This window comes from Myripristis murdjan, chromosome 1 (assembly GCF_902150065.1).
Source record: "Myripristis murdjan chromosome 1, fMyrMur1.1, whole genome shotgun sequence".
NCBI lineage: Eukaryota > Metazoa > Chordata > Actinopteri > Holocentriformes > Holocentridae > Myripristis > Myripristis murdjan.
In genome coordinates, this window is record NC_043980.1 from 6,412,782 (window position 1) to 6,432,218 (window position 19,437).

At 41.2% G+C, this 19,437-nt stretch overlaps 1 protein-coding gene across 1 annotated transcript; it reads right to left on the minus strand.

Annotated features, from left to right (window-relative positions):
* Positions 1 to 4,900: 4,900 nt before the first annotated feature.
* On the minus strand, positions 4,901 to 12,345 carry LOC115358025 (B-cell receptor CD22-like). Its single transcript, XM_030049805.1, has 5 exons — positions 12,279 to 12,345; positions 7,156 to 7,377; positions 6,614 to 6,832; positions 5,856 to 6,125; positions 4,901 to 5,172 (listed from the first exon to the last, which is right to left on the minus strand). The coding sequence occupies exons 1-5, from the start codon at positions 12,343 to 12,345 to the stop codon at positions 4,901 to 4,903; spliced, it is 1,050 nt and encodes a 349-aa protein (XP_029905665.1).
* Positions 12,346 to 19,437: the final 7,092 nt, after the last annotated feature.

The following is a 19,437-nucleotide window of genomic DNA, read 5'->3' on the forward strand; positions in this document are numbered from 1 at the left end:
GCGCTGCGCGAAGGCGTAATGAAAGTTTGCACAGCTGACATGGAGGTCTATTGCCGCAGGCGGAGCGGAGCTCAGGAGACAGGCGCGGAGCGGAGACCGGCGAGCAGTGCGGACACGTCACCAAAACCTCACAGGCAGGCTTCCGGGATGTCAGGCACATGAACGATGCAATAAATACCGAAAAAAACACTATTCAATGCTACGATCACAATCAGCACATACATATATCTCCATATCAACTGTCCCGTCACAACTGATGTCAGATCAAAGGAGATTGGCACTGTTTATGCTGATTGTGAGGTTTTGGTGATGTGCGCCAGCCAGCCAAACTTCCACTGCGCCGGCTCTGCTCCGCCTTGCGCTGAAAGTAGACGTGGGGCTCTAGTTTCGCAGACCAGGCGAGGCGGGGGCGTAGCGCAGATGCGCTTCGCCAACTGGGTGTGGCCAGGCGGATTTTCCAAGTTTGGCACGCCGTTCTCGGTGGCGCAAGTACTCCGCCGTCCCTCCTACCGGCGCAAGGGAGGAGAGAAGGCGTGGAGTGGGTTTGACACAGCCGATTCACATGTAACCAATCAAATGAGCCCCTGTCCTTGCCTTTAAAATGCGCTGCGCGAAGGCGTAATGAAAGTTTACACAGCTGACATGGAGGTCTATTGCCGCAGGCGGAGCGGAGCCCAGGAGACCGGCGCGGAGCGGAGACCGGCGAGCAGTGCGGACACGTCACCAAAACCTCACAGGCAGGCTTCCGGAATGTCAGGAACATGAACGATGCAATAAATACCGAAAAAAAAACACTATTCAATGCTACGATCACAATCAGCACATACATATATCTCCATATCAACTGTCCCGTCACAGCTGATGTCAGATCAAAGGAGATTGGCACCGTTTGTGCTGATCGTGAGGTTTTGGTGATGTGCGCCAGCCAGCCAAACTTCCACTGCGCCAGCTCCGCTCCGCCTTGCGCCGAAAGTAGACGTGGTTTCAGATGGCGAGCTTTTGGCGGACCTCGGCGAAGCCTTTTGGCACGAAACTGTCACTGCGCCAAGCCGAATCTGTCGGCACCTCCCCCTGCTGCGCCGCCACTCCCATATCGGCGAACCTCCGCCTGCGAAACTTGGACACTGTCCGCCTCAGCCGTTTCGCCGGTCGAAACTAGCTCTGCGTGGGGTTCGCCTCACTGCGCCACCCCGCGCTGCGCCGGGAAACTAGAGCCCGTGGTTTCAGATGGCGAGCTTTTGGCGCACCTCGGCGAAGCCTTTTGGCATGAAACTGTCACTGCGCCAAGCCGAATCTGTCGGCACCTCCCCCCGCTGCGCCGCCACTCCCATCTCGGCGAACCTCCGCCTGCGAAACTTGGACACTGTCCGCCTCTGCCGTTTCACCGGTCAAAACTAGCTCTGCGCGGGGTTCGCCTCACTGCGCCACCCCGCGCTGTGCCGGGAAACTAGAGCCCATAGTCTAAAAATTTACAGAAAGGCCCTCCGCGTCGCTAAAACGGGCTACTACTCATCTCTGATAGAGGAAAACAAAAATAATCCCAGGTTTCTTTTTAGCACCTTAGCTAGACTTACAAAGAGTCATAACTCTACTGATCCTTGTATTCCTACAACTCTCAGTAGTAATGACTTTATGAACTTTTTTAATGATAAGATTCTAGCCATTAGAGATAAAATTGATAACATCCTTCCCACAATTGGCATTAACCAAACACCTCTTGAGACATCTATCAAAGATAATAAGATAGAGACCTTCTCCCAGATTAATCTACTGGAACTAACTTCAATTATCTCCTCCTCAAATTCATCTACATGTCTCCTGGACCCAATTCCAACCAAGCTGCTTAAAAAAGTATTACCTTTAGTTAGCACATCTCTTCTTGCTATGACCAATATGTCTTTATCGACTGGTTACGTGCCACAGTCCTTTAAAGTAGCTGTAATTAAACCACTCCTCAAAAAACCTACTCTTGACTCAGATGTCTTAGCCAACTATAGACCAATATCTAATCTTCCTTTTCTCTCAAAGATATTGGAGAAAGTAGTCGCTAATCAGCTCTGTAGCTACTTACAGCAAAATGAACTGTTTGAAAACTTTCAGTCAGGATTTAGATTGCACCATAGCACAGAGACAGCTCTGGTGAGAGTTACAAACGACCTCCTAACCTCATCAGATAATGGACTTCTCTCTGTTCTTGTGCTATTGGATCTTAGTGCAGCTTTTGATACCATCGACCATCACATTCTATTACAGAGATTAGAGCACCTATTTGGCATTAAAGGAACAGCTTTATACTGGTTTAAGTCCTATTTATTAGACCGACATCAGTTTGTTCATGTAAATAACGAATCCTCCTCCTGTGGAAAGGTAAAATATGGTGTTCCGCAGGGCTCTGTGCTTGGCCCTATTTTATTCATCTCGTATATGCTTCCCTTAGGTAATATTATCCGGAAATACTCTGTGAACTTCCATTGTTATGCGGACGATACTCAGTTGTATGTATCCGTAAAGCCAAATGAAACTCATCAGCTAAGTAAACTTGAAGCCTGCGTTAAGGAGATAAAGGCCTGGATGGCCACCAATTTTCTACTATTAAACTCAGAGAAAACAGAAGTTATCATGTTCGGCCCTAAATACCTTAGGGAATCAGTTTCTAATGACATAGCTACTCTGGATGGCATTACTTTGGCCCCCGGCTCCACGGTAAGGAACCTCGGAGTCATTTTCGATGCGGATTTGTCCTTTACCTCCCATATTAAACAGGTCTCTAAAACCGCCTTTTTTCACTTGCGTAATATCTCAAAAGTCCGACATATCTTGTCTCAGAGTGATGCAGAAAAATTAATCCACGCCTTCGTTACCTCTCGGTTAGACTACTGTAACTCCTTATTATCAGGTTGTACCAGCAAGTCGTTAAAGACTCTCCAGCTGGTCCAAAACGCTGCTGCACGTGTGCTGACTAGAACTAGGAGAAGAGATCATATTACTCCAATATTGGCTTCTTTACATTGGCTACCTGTAGAATCTAGAATAGAATTTAAAATTCTTCCCCTCACCTATAAAGCTCTTAATGGGCAGGCACCATCTTATCTGAAAGAGCTCATAGTTCCTTATCACCCTGCCAGAGCACTGCGCTCCCAAAATGCAGGTTTATTGGTGGTTCCCAAAATCTCTAAAACTAGATCGGGAGGCAGATCCTTCCAATTCCAGGCTCCCCGTTTGTGGAACAATCTTCCTATCTCAGTACGGAGGGCAGATTCACTCTCTATCTTTAAGAGTAGACTTAAAACTTTCCTTTTTGACAAAGCTTATAGTTAGGGTCGGCCCAGGTTGCCCTGGACCAGCCCTTAGTTATGCTGCTATAGGCCTAGACTGTCGGGGGACTTCATATCATGCTCTGAGCACTTTCCTCTCTTCTAATCTTCCTCTCCCCTCTTCCTTTCTTCTTCTTCCTGTCCCCCCATACCCCTTTTTTTGTGCATGCTTGTTCCAGAGTCCACTGCCCCTTTGCTTTCGTTGTGCTTTTTGTGTCTTGTAGGTCATACTGTCCTGCTCATCCTGGAAGGTCATCCAGCTGCAGATGAGATGGCTAGATGCTGCGTGTCACTTCCATCTAGATTACCTGTTCAGGATACCCTGCTGTTTTTGCTGTTGTCTGCAGTCCCAGTTTGTCCCTATCTCCCTGTCTCTGTCTCCTTGTCTCTCTCTCTCCCCTCCCACCCAACCGGTAGAGGTAGATGACCGTCCACCCTGAGTCTGGTTCTACCTGAGGGTTCTTCCCGTTAAAGGGGAGTTTTACCTTGCGTTTTACCTTCGTTTCTTGTTTCTCTACTATAATTTGTAGAGTGTGGTCCTTACCTGCTCTACCTGTAAAGCGTCATGAGATAACTTCTGTTGTGATTTGACGCTATATAAATAAAGTTTGATGATTGATAAATTCTTTGATAAAAAAAATCTGTCTCAATCACTATTCAGTATGTAAGGATTACTGAGTTTGGTGAGTACTCATGTATAAGGATCATGTGCAGTGATTTGAGAGAGAGAAAATAGGCATCAATAGCAAAGTCAGTGTCTCTGGATCTACAGCTGTCAACAAAGTCACCTGAATAAAATGTTGCCATTTTACATTTCTGCAAACCAACAAATATGTTGAATTGTTAGTTTCTGTACCAGAAATACATTGCATATCATAATTTAAACTGATAGCCAAAGTGGTGGAGCCTGCATCAGTGTCACATGATCAACTAACTAGCCAGCTAACATTAGCTCATTAGCTACATCAGTCACTTTTGTTTGCTTTGTTACCTTTGTTAGCCACCAAAAGTTTAGGAAAAGCTAAGCTAATGCTAATAGTAGTTACTGAATGTTACCTAAAAACAAACACAACTGTGTTTTTTGCTCATTTCATTCTATATCACAAAACTTGAAAACATGTCATGTTGTTGTATCCTTGCTTTGCAGAAAAGTGAAATGCCTACATTGTTCCTAGTGGCAGGCCTGCAAATTTTACTGATGTTTGAAAAAAAATACTGGCAGTTCACTGCAGATGCAGAGATACTAATTTCTTCATCGACAGCAAACTCAACAAACCACAACATAGCTACAAAACAAGGGACAAGGAGCCTGAGTCTTGCTAATTTTCAACTGGAAACCTGTCTCTGTGCTACAGCCATCCCAGCTGCTGTTTTCTCCACTGACAGGTAAAACCTACAGCTGAGTGGACCAAGTTCTGCTGAAGCTGTCAAAAGACATTCTGCAAAATGTAGTCAGGTTGAGTCAAAGTGGCTCCAAGAGAACTGTAAATCACAACACTTCTTCACAAAATAACTTTTGGAATGTACTGAAGACTGATGATATAGAACAAGTTTTAATGAAGTTTAATAAGATTTGCTAATGTCGTTTACTTACATTGGACATCTATCAGTACAGAAGAGGAGTTAATCCGTCCATTTTGATTCTCAGACTGACAGTGGTATGTCCCTGTGTCCTCAGAGCTGATGGAGGTGAAGTTATAACTTTCCTCTGGTCCTTGAAGCAGAGTTTGGTTCTCCTTGTACCAGGTGTATTTATGCACTGGAGGGTCAGCATCACTGCTACAAGTCAGAGTCACTGAACTGCCCTCCACTATTTCACCAGAGGGACTCACCATCAGTAAAGGCATCTTGGGACCATCTGGAAAATAAGTTTAAAGTGAGGATGTGTTTTTGCAGTGGCACATGCTGGATGTAAATAATCAGACTAGATGCAAACAGCTGTGGAGGTAATGTCACTAGAAGTTTGGTGTTTCTAATTCCCAGTACAGCTGGGGAAGATTTTCTGAAATAAAAACTAAAGAATAGAATAGAATAGAAACTTTATTGTCTGTTCTTCAATAAAAACAGAAATTTGTCTTTGACACGGCTTCATCACAAATTAAAAAACACACTTATAAACACATTCACACACAACAACAGATAAGAACAGTACAGCCTATTTTGTGCTATTTAAAACAGTTATTGCAGAGGGGATGAATATTTTCTTGTAGATGTTTTTCCGGGCCAGTGGGGTTCTGTATCGTCTGCCTGATGGCAGCAGCATGAAGGAGTGGTGCAGGGGGTGGGAGGGGTCCTCAGTGATGAGGGTGGCTTTCCTCACCACTGAGCACCTGTACAGTTCAGTCAGAGGTAGTTGGGGTGTTCTGGTTATTTAAAGGTCTGCCCAATGAGCACTGAGATAGGCTGTAGCACCATCCGCAACCCTTATGACGATAAGCGGCTTGGAAAATGAATGAATGAATGAATGAGTGAAAATGAAAGGTGGCAGATTTAGAATATTTGTTCTCACATGATATCGATAACCAGTTACATTTCACTCACATTTGACATCAATAGATGTGGAGTCAGATGTCTTCTTCCCCAGCTTATTCTGCGCTGTGCAGTAAAACTCTCCAGAGTCAGAGGACTGGATGGAAACAAAGTTCAGCTGTGGTCCTGTCCTCAAAGGTTCCTGGGCTGGATTTCCATTCTTCTTGTACCAGGTATAAGTAGCTGCTGGGTTAGCATCACTGCTGCAGGTCATAGTCACTGAACTGCCCTCCACTATTTCACCAGAGGGACTCACCGACACTGAGGGAACCTTGGGAGCATCTAGAGGATAGTTAATCTGGATTAACTACAAAATGAGGATGTGTTTTATACCGTAGTTTTATACTGTGTCATACTATAGTTAAACAGTGGTAAATACATATGTACTTAGACCTAGAGCTTGGTATGTAACTTGGCTTGAATCCTCAGAGCAGCTGGGGAACTCTTAAGAAGCATGAAATTTACAATGAGAATGTTTTTTTTTTTTTTTTTTTTTTTTCAATCATGGAACCTGATAAAACTTTTAAAACTTCATGGTTGTGGGATGGCAGTCTTGTAAATGTAGGAGAAAAAAGTTTGTGAAGCTGAAAATCATTTTGATGAAGTGCAAAGGTTGAATAATTAACTGTGTGATGGTAAATGTTCGGGAAAATATCTAGGGGCTGAATTCTTAACACACATTGAATACATGCTGTCCTGTTACAGTGCATAAGGCAAAAGCGTCCACCAGGTGGCGTTATGTCACTGTTTACACTGTGGAGTAAACTTACACACTGAGGGAGAGCAGAAATCCTCGTGTCCTTTTACAGCACAGGAATAGCTGTCCTCATAATTAAAGTAAGCTCCATAGGAAGGAGAAGTTCTTTCCTTAAATTTCTCTCCATTCTTGTACCAGACGTAGGAAGGACGACCAGCTAGAGGACAGCTGCTGGCACACTTCAGTGTTACCCAGGAAGAAGACCTGTATGTGGTCACCTCTATCTGGAGACCTGGGTTTATGAACATGGAACAGAAATGTCATTGGTCAATACATTTTCAAACACACACACACACACACACACACACACACACACACACTCACACACAATCATAATCACAACAGTATCCTAGATGCTGGCATTATGTGGGACTGAATTAAAAAGTCATCTGATGAAAATGTTACCTGTGACAGTTAAAGAGACTCCAGGTTCACCAGTGTATCTCCCTGCTGGTTGGTTTGTTATGAACCTGAACTTGTACACAGCTGAGTCGCTCTCTCTCAGGTCACTGATTCTCAGTATGCTGTACAGTGTATAACTGCTATAATACCAACCCTGATACTCCAAACGATTTGCATATTCTGAGTTTGATCTCAGATCCACAGGTTCTTTATCCTCCTCCTTAGTAAACCACAGAGTTTTTTCAACTGTGGTAAAATGGCCATTTTCTCTGTATGGGTATGTGTAGGTGCACTGCATTTCCACTGTTGATCCTTTCAATGCACAGATCTCAGTGGGATGGTAAGTCATTCCCAGTTTATCCATACTCTGCACCACTGTAACACAGAGGACATGAGAAACCACAATCAGATTCATGAAAACATAAGAGGACAGACTTTGATCAGTCGTGAAACTGATTCAGTAGGCCTATGAAAAGTAGCCTATGGTCTAGACTGATGGTCAAGATTACCCAAAACCACTTTGGTTCTCACATCACCTCAGTTCCAGTTTAAGTGAATGAGACAAAGAGCTTTGGTCCAGTTTTGTCTGAGCTTAGCTTCATACCAAGATTCTTTTGGCAGCACTGAACCTACAAAGCTACAAGCTCATCATCATGTGCTGACCTGCTGCGGCAGAAAATCACTTTAACAAACAATTTCTCTCAGGGATGGAGAAGTAAAGCAACAATACTTCCCTGCTGTTGCTTCTGTTTTGAAAATTTCTGTGCAAATAAATTGGGTCAAGCCATGGTGAACACAGGCCAAGGGCTTTGTGCAGATATTCAGTTTTATTGCAAAGGGACAGTTGCAGATGTTCACATGCGTTGTCACTATGTGCATTGAAGCAGGGTGTCAGTATGGAGTATGGAGGTGTACTGAACAACCATTCGAATGAAATGAGGTAGTTTTACTGCGCAGGATAAAAGCTGAAAGCATAAGTCATGAAAATGGCTAGATGCGTGACATATAACCCTGACTGTACTTTAGTTTGTTCACTGTTTGTTTCCTCTCTGTTCACACTGTGGTTATTAGGCAGCTGAATGGAGTGTGACAGGAAACTGCAGATATATGCTGATAACTGAGGTGTGAGAAACAGCTAAATGTGTGACATCTAAACAAGTCAAAGGCCTTTAGCATCATCAAGACATCATCAGACACGCTCCATCATAAAGTTTACCAGGAGGGTCTGGTACAATTTTTTGATCATAGAAAAAAAAGCTGGTACAGAAAAGTTGATTTTAAGAATTTCATTAGAAAATGAGAAATCTGCCATTTGAAACTGCTAGACACATCAGTCATTTTTTTAAAACAGCACCGTACTTGTGAATATCTCTCTGGTGTGTTTAAACTCTCTAATGTTGAATAAAAATGACATGTAGTCTTTTGGAAACAAACTCCTGAGTCACATAAAATCAAAGCGTTTACATGAATAACTATGAATCCATGTTGAATTTTTTTAACTGCCACTGTAATTCTAGCTGTACAGTTATTAATATTTCCTTAACTTGTGAATGTGTATTTCAAGTCCACATGATACACTGTGTAAATAAGAATTGTTGCGGCAAGGTTTATGTTTTCCCTTTGACAGAGCCAGACTAACAACTCCCATAGACTTTAATTCTTTATGCTAAGCTAACACAAAATGCATTGCAACCCATTGCATCCAAACCACTGGATGTACAGAGGTGAAAATGGTATTGAACATCTTGTCTCAGTCTGGGGAAGTAGGAAAAAGGGGATTCTACCAGAAAAACATTAGATTTTTCTTTTAAGATAAAAAGACAAAAAGAGATGTCACTTGTTGAAACCTTGAAATAGTTGAATGTGTATGTTAACAATATGACCGATACAGTCAACTGTGGGATTTCAGCACTAAAACTAAACACTTTCAATTTTTAGATACAGTGGTCCCTCGTTTATCGCAGGAGTTACGTTCTAAAAATAACCCGCAATAGGCGAAATCCGCAAAGTAGTCAGCATTATTTTTTACAATTATTCTAGATGTTTTAAGGCTGTAAAACCCCTCACTACACACTTTATACACTTTTCTCAGGCAGGCATTAACATTTTCTCACTTTTAACTCTTGTATAAACACTCTCAAAGTTCAAACCTTCGTAGAAAAATAAGTCCAGTAATACAGAATGAACGCATTCTGTACTGTACAGGAGACACGGCACGGAGGAGATTGATTGACAATGGTCTACAGTCCCTTAGCCAATCAGGACGCAGAACACAATGCGCAGGCTCTCCCTTAGCCAATCAGGATGCAGAACACAATGCGCTGTTAAAAAAAAAAAAAAAAAGCATGCAAAATTGCACTAAAAAAATCCGCGAAACTGCGAGGCCGCGAAAGGTGAACCGCGTTTTAGCGAGGGACCACTGTAATTAGAGAACGTCAGGTGTTATAAAGTTGTAAAAGACAACTCCGCCTTAACTGTGTTTGTCGTTTACAAACTGAATGACTGTTAGGGCAGTTTAGCTGCGATACAGGAACACCTTTACTACTGATGCTTCCACTGGTACAGAATGAAATCTAAGACAGTGGTAATGTAACAGTCTAACCTTATTCTACCACTAAACTTATTCAACTCAATAAGTGTGCCAGCAAGATGCCTGAAATGTGAATGTACGATACCTGGAACAGACAGAAGGAAGACAACAAATCCACTTGCTGCTGCTGTTAAACCCATAACTACTCCTCTCCGCTCTCTTCTTGATGTTAATACACATCAGCAGGCAGAAAAGCAAAAAAAGAAAAGAAATGTGAGTTAGTCTCATCAAAAATCACAACTTTAATATGAAAATACTGGAATTACTTATCTAACATTTATCTAGCAGTGTGTTGTCCACTGTAGGCTGAAATAGAGAAGCAACCCAGTGTTTGGTTCTCCAAAATAATTTTAAATCCAGTATAACTCTTTAAATGGCTGTTACATTAACACATACAACGAAACATTAAAACTACTTATCCGATAGAACTTACAGTGGAGAAGGACGTCGTCTTCTGTCATCGATGCAGCAGACCACAGAGAAACACTCAGAGCCAAGACTTGCTTCCTCTTTACATCATTATCATGCATGAAGAGGAGACTGAGGGTAAACCTCTAAATTTAATTGCAGAACCGATTACTTTTGTTGTTTGCAAACTGTTAAAAATAGCATCTATAGCCAGCAAGACAGAAAAACAGACAGAGCCTCGCCTTGCATTCTGGGAGTGTTATCTGTACCACCCCTATACACAGCACCACATGTAACCACAACACAGCCTCTGAAGCAACACTTTGAAAAGGAAGGAAAAAGAAACTTTTTTTTAATAATGTCTTTTTTGTATTATTGGCGGCACAATTCAGTTTCTGAACTACTTGGTTGACCATTTCAAGCTTGCCAGGTCAAACACACACAGCACAGTGTGTTGTCTCTTGCAATATTAATGCCCAGATATTTAAGGTCGTTTTAGACATTTGAAATGGTACTATCCTGTAGTTACGGAGCCAATTCATTAACAGGGCAGCATTCACTTTTTTAATGTTCAAGATATGTGGTATACTTTGAATAGGGTCTGATAAATATAATAGTTAATCATCTGTATATGGTGATAGTCTATGCTCTTTTCCTCCTCTGTGAATTCCACTTACTGATGGCAGTGTTTTGAGTCTGATGGATAAGGGCTCTATAGCTAAGGCAAATGCAAATTCTGTCAGTTACGTGGCATTTACTGTTAAGACGATGTATATTATGCCACTAAAAATTAGAGAGCCAAAAAAAGTCATTGTGATTTAAGCATACCGTTTTTGTTCAGAGCTAATGTGGCCCAGCAGCTGAGGACTCCACTATGGCTGTCAGTGTGTGTGTGTGTGTGTGTGTGTGTGTGCGTCCCCTGCAGGCTCTTCACAGGGAGGTGAGAGATGACTGGGTGTAACCCTGTGAACAGAATGTCAGCCTCTGTGAAGACAGGAGCAGTTTAGAGGAGCAGTTGTGGTCGGTGTTGAGAGCAGATTCATTCGGTTCACTTCTGGGACTCCACAACTTCCTCTTCAGCCTTCTGCAAGTGATGTAGGCTTTATTCCAGAGGGTTTCAAAGTGGGGGGTGGGCCTCCCCAAGGGGACACCAGATAGCTTCAGGGGAGACTCAGAGGGTGAGAGAGAAAAAAATTCATTAAGATTTTCTGACACATTCACAGGGGCAGCTGGCCCATAGTGGGCGATAGTGCATCGCCCTCCTAAAGCCAAACGAAAAAAGAGAGAAAAAAGAGTTTATTTTGCCAGTCTAGGTCTTAATATTATTGTCCAATCAGCAGCCCGAATATCACTGTGACAACAGCAGCCTGAATGTCACTTTCCAACCAGCAGCCCGGCCCCCTTGTGCGATTTCAGTCAGATTGAAAATCACCCTAGGCGCTCTCATAGACTTACATGCTGAGATTTTTTTTCACATTTTGGACCCTACAATTCATTTCTATGGGCCCTGGGAGGGCTTGCCCCAACGTGATTTCATCAGACGCACTGATGCATGCGCGAACGATATGTGCAGCGTGCGGATGCGTCGGGCGGGAGACCTTAAGATGAACATGGCTAGGAAGTAACTGCATCTGTATGGTGGAAGTGTTTTTATGGTGGAACCAAATTTATTGTATTTGAGGCATTTAACTTGATATAGCTATACAAAAATACTACCATGTCTACAATTCATGTCTGGTGTTGCCATCTAGTGGTTGAACAGGAAAACCACATTAAACAATGCAATGTAACACTGTAAAGTTAGCTATCTGACTTTTATTTATTATTGTTTTACCCACTGAACGGGTCATCTTAGCCATCATCGCAATAGTTGCCCCCCCTGAGAAATTTGTCAGGATCCACCACTGCACATTCATAAACATCCACCGGCTGAGGTAAGCAAGGGTCAGCTCAATTCACTTTTATCTGTGTAGTGTCAAATCGCTTTACAGATACCCAATTTTTACCTGCAAGGTTAAAGAGGGAGAGAGAGAAAGAGAGAGTGAGGTAGAGTGTTGGGGGGGGGTAGAGAAAGAGAGAGCAGAGGGAAAAAGTACAATTGAAGGAATGAATAATAATAATAATAATGTTAATGGTGTCATATGCAGCACTAAGATCAAACATGATGAATAAAGAAATGTATATGTATATGTTATTTCAGACTGTGTTATAGTACATTGATGTTTGATATTTATGTCTTTCTATCGCACGTGGGGAATGTGATTGGTTGCAGACTTACAGCCACTCCCCACTCCCTGCATCTCAGCCAGACTTTTAGATGTGAGAGCTTCATTTGCCCTGTACATTTTGACCACAACAAATTGAATCCTCAATTTGTTGTGGTCAAAATGTACAGGGTGCAATGATAATCAAAGCCACACTGACACCTGCATTTCACCACAGCCATGGGTAACAGCATCAGAGTAAAATACATCATTGCTGTGGTGGGAAAGGTTTTACAAAACATAAAAAAATGCACAACTGAATGAAGTTTCTGTCGGTAGCAATTTGGTTGTTTGATGCAGCACATGACATTTCTAGTGCATGATGGGCTGATGAAAACTGCCTTTATTTCACTGTTGAATGTGTTCAGAGACATTTACAGCATGTATGAAATTAAGTCTTGCCTTTTTTTGTCCACACACAGCAAAACAAGACAAATTACTAAACCATCTTCAGTTAATATTTGCTTACCTTTGAACTGAGAATAAACCCAATAGCACATGACTGTCTCCATGCAGATCAAGAAATTGTATATTCATTCTACAGATCAGATTTTTACCAAAAGTAAATTCTTTCTTGTCCTTTCATGACTGGACATGAAATATTTGTCTGCATGTAAATTTGGACACTCATTGTTTGGACCAAGCAGTGGATGCAGCGGTATGCAAACTTGGCCTTGTTTGACACTTATTGCATTCTGTAAAGCAGGGCGGCAAAATATGGACAATATTTAATACCTCAATATTTATGCCAAATATCTTGATAGTGATACAATATACACTATGACTATATGTTCCTGCTTATTTAAAATTGTAAGTGTAACAACAGTGAAAACTGAGCATTCTTCAGAAAACAGCACAATAATACCAATTAAATGTAGAAAATACGGTTACATTTTTTTGATCAAATCAGAGTAATTACTGTCTTAGGCTATACCCTAATCGTAAAGTTGATATCGTCCATATTGTTGCCTTTTGAGATACTAATATCCCACATGTTCATATCTAGATAATGATATGATAGTGATACATCGTTCAGCCGTGCTGTAAAGTGCTTTTTGTATCCAGGTTCAAGTTCAAGTTCAAGTTCAAGGTCAAGTTTTGTTTGTCACATGCCTGATGTACAAGTACAGTAGCAGTGAAATGCAATGGTGACAACTCACTGTGCAAGTAAAATGGATAAAAAAGAAATAAAAATAGAAAGAATATATATACACTCCTATATACAATCCTATATACAATATACAATTACAATTATGAACATAAGTGTGCATTACTAATAAATAGAAGTAAGAAAGGAAATAGAAAATGAATGGATGGATGGGAACGTGAAGGCACTGACCCACATCCATTTGAGCTGCCAATACAATGAAGAGAAACTCACTCCGACGGAGGTTCAGGGTCAGTATGACACCATGAACCAAGTGTCAGAACCTGACTCCCGGTACTGGGATTCAGGAACTGTCCGACTTGATCCGGCCTTTCCCCTCCAGTCCTTGCGTGTTGCTATCTATCGGTAGTGTAGTGTGTAGTGTAACAGTTGCAGTTGCAGTCCGTTCGGGAGTGGGGGTGAAAGTGTCAGACAGCTGTTGTACCTGCACAGATGTTACCTCGCACAAACCGACCATCCTCCTCAGCACTAACGCTGAACACGAAGGAAAGAGCCCTGACCTTTTGGGTGAAAGAATAGAAGATTCTGGTTAGAACAGACAAGCAGACAGACAGACAGATAGACACACACACACACACACACACACACACACACACACAACATATAAACCACAAGGAGGAACCTTAACTCTCACCTCTCACTGACTGTTTGACCTCACATTTTCTGTTCCTTTTTTAGCATCACACTAATTTTGTCAGTAATTTTGTTGTTATTTTGCAATAATTCTACAATACAAATACAAAATTTACTAATATGAACATGAGCTTTTGAGAAAAGGGAAACGGGCAAAGTTTTTGCTTATTGCACCTGGAGCGATAAGTTCCTCATTCTGCTTCTGTCTCAGATTTTAGTATCAAAATCAGGTTCAAGGAAATTAACCTGCATCCCTGTCATTGTCAGTGGAAACACTTCTGAAACCCTTGAAATAGTTTTCACGGCTTGGTGTGCCCTGGTAAGTTCTTGTGTTTGAAAAGAGCCAGAAGTAAAACTAAATTCTTATCAGTTTCCTGTCATGCCTTATCATTCCGATGGGTGCAGTGGCTTTGCCCCTTCAACTCATTTCTGTGGAGGAGTCATGAGATTAGAGATTAAGGAATTGAAACTTCTTCTGCAGGTGCACTATTGTGTGTAAAGTGTTGAATACATATATAGAAAAACCTCTATACTGCAGTAATTCCCCTACATTCAAATTAACTAACATTTTTTATCCATTGGGGTCAGCAATTTAAACATCCAGAGAATTATTATAATAAGAATTTTTGCTCAAGTTGATGCGTCAGGAACTTTTTTCATTCTGAAATCATTCCAGTGTACTCTCTCTTTAGAAAAATGATAAATACTTTGATAGCAGAATGTATTGATCACAGGTGTTACTGCTTCATTTTATTGGTAGCCAATTGGTGGAGTAAATAAATAAATAAATGAAATACAATAAAAAAAAAAAAATAAAAAAAAAAGCCCTGACAGAGCCAAACAGTCATGACATTTACCGCAGGACAGATCCTGGAGCAGGTGAAGGTGTCTCACACTACTGGCAGAATTCTTCACTTGTTTTCACAAAGCAAAATGAAACAAAACAAAACAAAACAACATTTTTGTACTGCACAGAATATCAAATACCTTTCTTAAATGGTCGTTTTTATAATGTAGACTGGCGTAACACTTCAAAGGGCTTCATCATAGAGCTCCTCTGTGATGTAACAGCTGTTCTAAGTAGAGAAAGGCAACAGGCAATTTGGCTCATTTGACCTGTCAGCATCCATTCCGGAAAGGTAAGAGTCCACGTGTTGTGTAGATAGTTTCTTAGATATATAGTTTATCAGCTAACCATTAAATTAGTTACGTTGATCGGTAGTTAGCAAGATATTTTGTAGGCTACTCTAGTAAAATGGGCTAGACGAGGAGCGAGTTCAATAGATCGAGTTTTTGTGTTGTTTAAAGTCCCTTTACCTTTTCACAAGCAAAGTTAAAGGATAACACTGGTCTAATTTTGTGTCTGTGAGTAGTTTACATTACCTTACGTCACTGCTAGACTACAGATATGTCACACCTAATTAGATGTTGGAACATATCTGTGTTTTCTGTGTAATTTTAAATTCATGATCATCCAAATCCCAAACCTGATTTCAGTTTGACACGTGTGATTCAAATGAAATCCTAGATGCGACAAAAGTGTTTATAAGGTGACAGAGTAAAGATGAACTTCCCACAGGCACACACAGACACCACACCACAAAAAATAAGTAAGTCACTACTCTCTCTTGCTGCTTCATTAGAGGCTTGGGCTTTCGGCTCCAAAGACAAAGGCCTAAATCTGATTTCTTTGCCTATATGTGACACAGATCAGATTTTTTTTTTTTTTAATCAGCAGTGTTAACTCAACAATCTCATCTTTTCAAATCAGATTCAGGCCACTTTCCTATGTGGTCTTAAATCAGGTTTGCGTCTGTGTGAACACTCAGCTCAGAATGTATGTGGGTTTTTTTTCCCACTGAGCATGCACATGTCACTGTCAATCCATCATCCAAATCAGAATCAGCTTTATTCACCAAGTGTGTACGCACGTACAAGGAATTTGACTCCAGTTGCTCTCATGTACTTACACAGAATTAGACACACAAGCAACAGTAAACAAACATTTAACTGCTATGTACAGATCTAAATATAAATATATATCTATATAAGTATGAAAAAGGAAACAAAGTAACCAAAAAACTGCTTACTATTGAAAACTGAACTAGAAGACAATAGTGCAATGGTGCAGAGTGCAGAGATGCTGGAATAAATATTGAATGGATAATGTAACAGGATATTATATATGCATGAGGACAGAGTGCTAAAATCTGTACTGACAATAATGTTATATTAAGAAACTGTTGAAACTACAAATATAAATAGAATAAATGAGTATGTACAGTGGATGTTACAGGTTTACTGCACAGGGAGTTTTTCATCAGTCACTCTGTCAGCAGTGGTGGGCCAAAACAAAATATAGAGGATAGCAGCAACAACGGGGAGACAAGGAGGCTGCAAATACAATAAACATACAGGGGGACGCCCTTTTTCGCCGTTTTTGGTCTGTGCAGCTGATGGACTGCCTTCACGACACTGTTACTGCCGCACACAGTTTAAGAAATGAATGCCTGCTCTGCTATTTCAACTTTAGTCTTTATATTGATGTGTTTTTTTTTTATCCTAATTTGAATCACAATTTAAATGTTTTTTTATGTGAGGAATGGGGGAAAAAAACAAAAAAACAGTAATTTTTGTGTTTCCATGACATTGAACATGTTATTCATGCATTGGTGATGTCAGTTATTTCAATGTACTACCTGCCAAATCAGTCTCTCTCTCTCTCTCTGTGTCTCTCTCTGTCTGTCTCTCTCTCTCTCTCTCTCCCTGTGTCCCTCTCTGTCTCTCTCTCTCTCTCTCTCTTTCTCTCTGTGTCCCTCTCTCTCAGTGTCACCATGAGTGGAAAACCTGGAAAAACACCCGGTAAGTCGACCTTAGACTTACTGCACCAATACAATTTAATGATAAAGTGATAATTAACGAACCTGTTCACGTTTCCTAATTAAATTCACTCTCGTTTCAGCCATCCGCCCGCTGCCGGCTCAGCCATCTGTCAAAAAGACAGACCCAGTGGCCAGGTAAGTGACAACCTCTGTTGAAGTCACTGAACATTACTTTTGCACAGGGCGGCTCTGAACAAGCTGCATCTCATTTAAAATCTGTTACTTCAAGATGAACATTAGTGATTCTTAGGGACAAGAATGACATAGATGACAACATAACAAATAGTATTGTGCTAATGGAGAGTTTATATTGGACTTTTCTTCTACCCAAAGGTATTTCCAGTATAAAGCGTACTGGGAGAAGCGCAAATCCCCAGGGGAGGAGGAGAGGCGGGCCCTTCGCTGGGAGATCAAGGTATGCAAATATCTTGAAAAAAAATGAGATGTGATTTTTTTATTTTTATCCAAATGTAAATACTCATTAAGACGTGAGTACAGTTCTGCTTCTTTCATTTGAGGAATATATGAAAAAATAGTATTTTTTTTTTTAATGTGTTCATGGCATTGAACATGTTATTCATGCCTTGGTGTCATCAGTTATTTACATGTACCACCTGTCTAAATCAGGCACCCTGGCTCAGCTGTGGTTGATTCAAAACAGAAAGATCATCTCTCTCTCTCTCTCTCTCTCTCTCAGCACACCATGGATGGCAAACCTAGAGCTGCAACTTGTAAGTCACTGCATTGCATCGATGCAATTAAGTGATAATTAACGAACCTGTTCACATTTCCTAATTAAATTCCCATTCTCATTTAAGCCATCCGCCCACTGCTGGCTCAGCCATCTGTCAAAAAGACAGATCCAGTGGCCAGGTACGTAACAACCTCTGCTGAAGTCACATAACTGAACATTACTTTTGTACAGGGCAAAAGATACAGATAAAAATAAAGATAAACATTAGTGGTCAATCATTAGAGAAAAGAATGACAGAAATGACAGCAGAACCAACAGCATTTCCATTGTGTTAATGTAAAGTTCATATTGGTTTGAGTACGCTGATGTTATGGTTTTCTTGTACCCAAAGGTATTTCCAGTATAAAAAGTACTGGGAGTCATGTAAATCTCCAGGGGAGGATGACAGGAGGGGCCTTCGCTGGGAGATCAAGGTATGCAGAGTATCTTGAATGGAAGAACAAACCTTAGGGCCTGTTTCCATATGCAAATCAAAGTGAGGAGCTGGGCCCTCACTACGCTGCCACTCTGGTTATTAAATAACGCGGAATCTGCTGGCGACCCCCCAGTGATCTCATGCTGTCAGCTTATGGCATCAGTGGCCTCGAGTTCATCACTTCCTATTATCCAGTTTATCAATTCAGGCTGTGAAATGTAACTTCAATTATGGGAAATGTTGCCCGTCCACACGCTGGCACACAGCCTACTATTGGGTCTAGTCAACATCATCAGTGGCCTAAATGAATTGCCATGAAAATAAGCCAGCTGTTGTTCTATTTTTTGTTTTATGATAAATTTTGTTCCCTTTTTCAGGAGCGGCTGGCATGCCACCCTCTGCTGGTAAGTATTTGCCTATTTAACAGTGTGCAAAACCGCCCCTTCCATCTTAAAAAAGCTTCAGGTGATTTTTTTTAAAGAATGCATTTGATAATAGTTGTTTATTTGTTGTTTATTGTGCGAGCAGAGAATGAGAACTCAGCGCTCTGGCGGCAAATGAGCGATTCAGCCACCACTGTCCTGCCGTCTTGCCACAGTTATGCTATAAGGCAATAAAGTTTTCCAGCAATGCAACAGAGATCCCTCATTTAGCTCCCAGAGCAGTGAACCAGAAAAGAGGAGAGGGGAGGGAGGCTGCTGTAGTCTAGCAACACTGTGTGTGTGTGTGTGTGTGTGTGTGTGTGTGTGTGTCTGTGTGTGTGCAGGAAAATTACTGATTTGGCCTGACTGACTACAAATCACTTTCTATAAAAAAAAAAAAAAAAAAAAAAAAAAAAAAAAAAAAACATAATAAAACCCAAAATACTGCAGGTTATGCAGGGTTTTTCCACCTGGAGCTGCTGGATTTTCTTCTGCCTATATTCATGATTTTGATATCGAGCCCAGACATGTGACACACCTAAATGTTGATCGTGACTCTTGGTGTGATTTTGGACCCAGGAAAACTCGGGAACTTTTCTCCTGTTCAGTTCAATCTGACGGAGTCAATCAAATGTTGACGGCATGCTCCAAACTATGGTTATTTGTATTTGTAACAGTATGGATTGTATTATTTGCTGTTTTATCCATTATGGGGTGTTATGCTTTATACTGAAGAGAGTGTGGCTTTTGGAGGGTAAGCGTCCCATGGCAAAATGCATTCCCTCTGTACCATGTCATATAAAATTCAAGTTCAAAATTTCTCAAAACTTCCACAAACAGTTGCTGCTGATTTTTAACACTTCAACACTTGCAGCATAACACCTGAACAATTCTTGCTT

Excerpts from the sequence above, each read along its gene's own strand:
- LOC115358025 (XM_030049805.1), bottom strand. The coding sequence starts at position 12,345 with ATGTACAGGGCAAATGAAGCTCTCACATCTAAAAGTCTGGCTGAGATG. Across the intron at positions 7,378-12,278 it reads GCAGGGAGTGGGGAGTGGCT|TGGTGCAGAGTATGGATAAA; the intron begins GTAAGTCTGCAA and ends TCTGTGTTACAG. Across the intron at positions 6,833-7,155 it reads AAATCGTTTGGAGTATCAGG|GTCTCCAGATAGAGGTGACC; the intron begins GTTGGTATTATA and ends TCATAAACCCAG.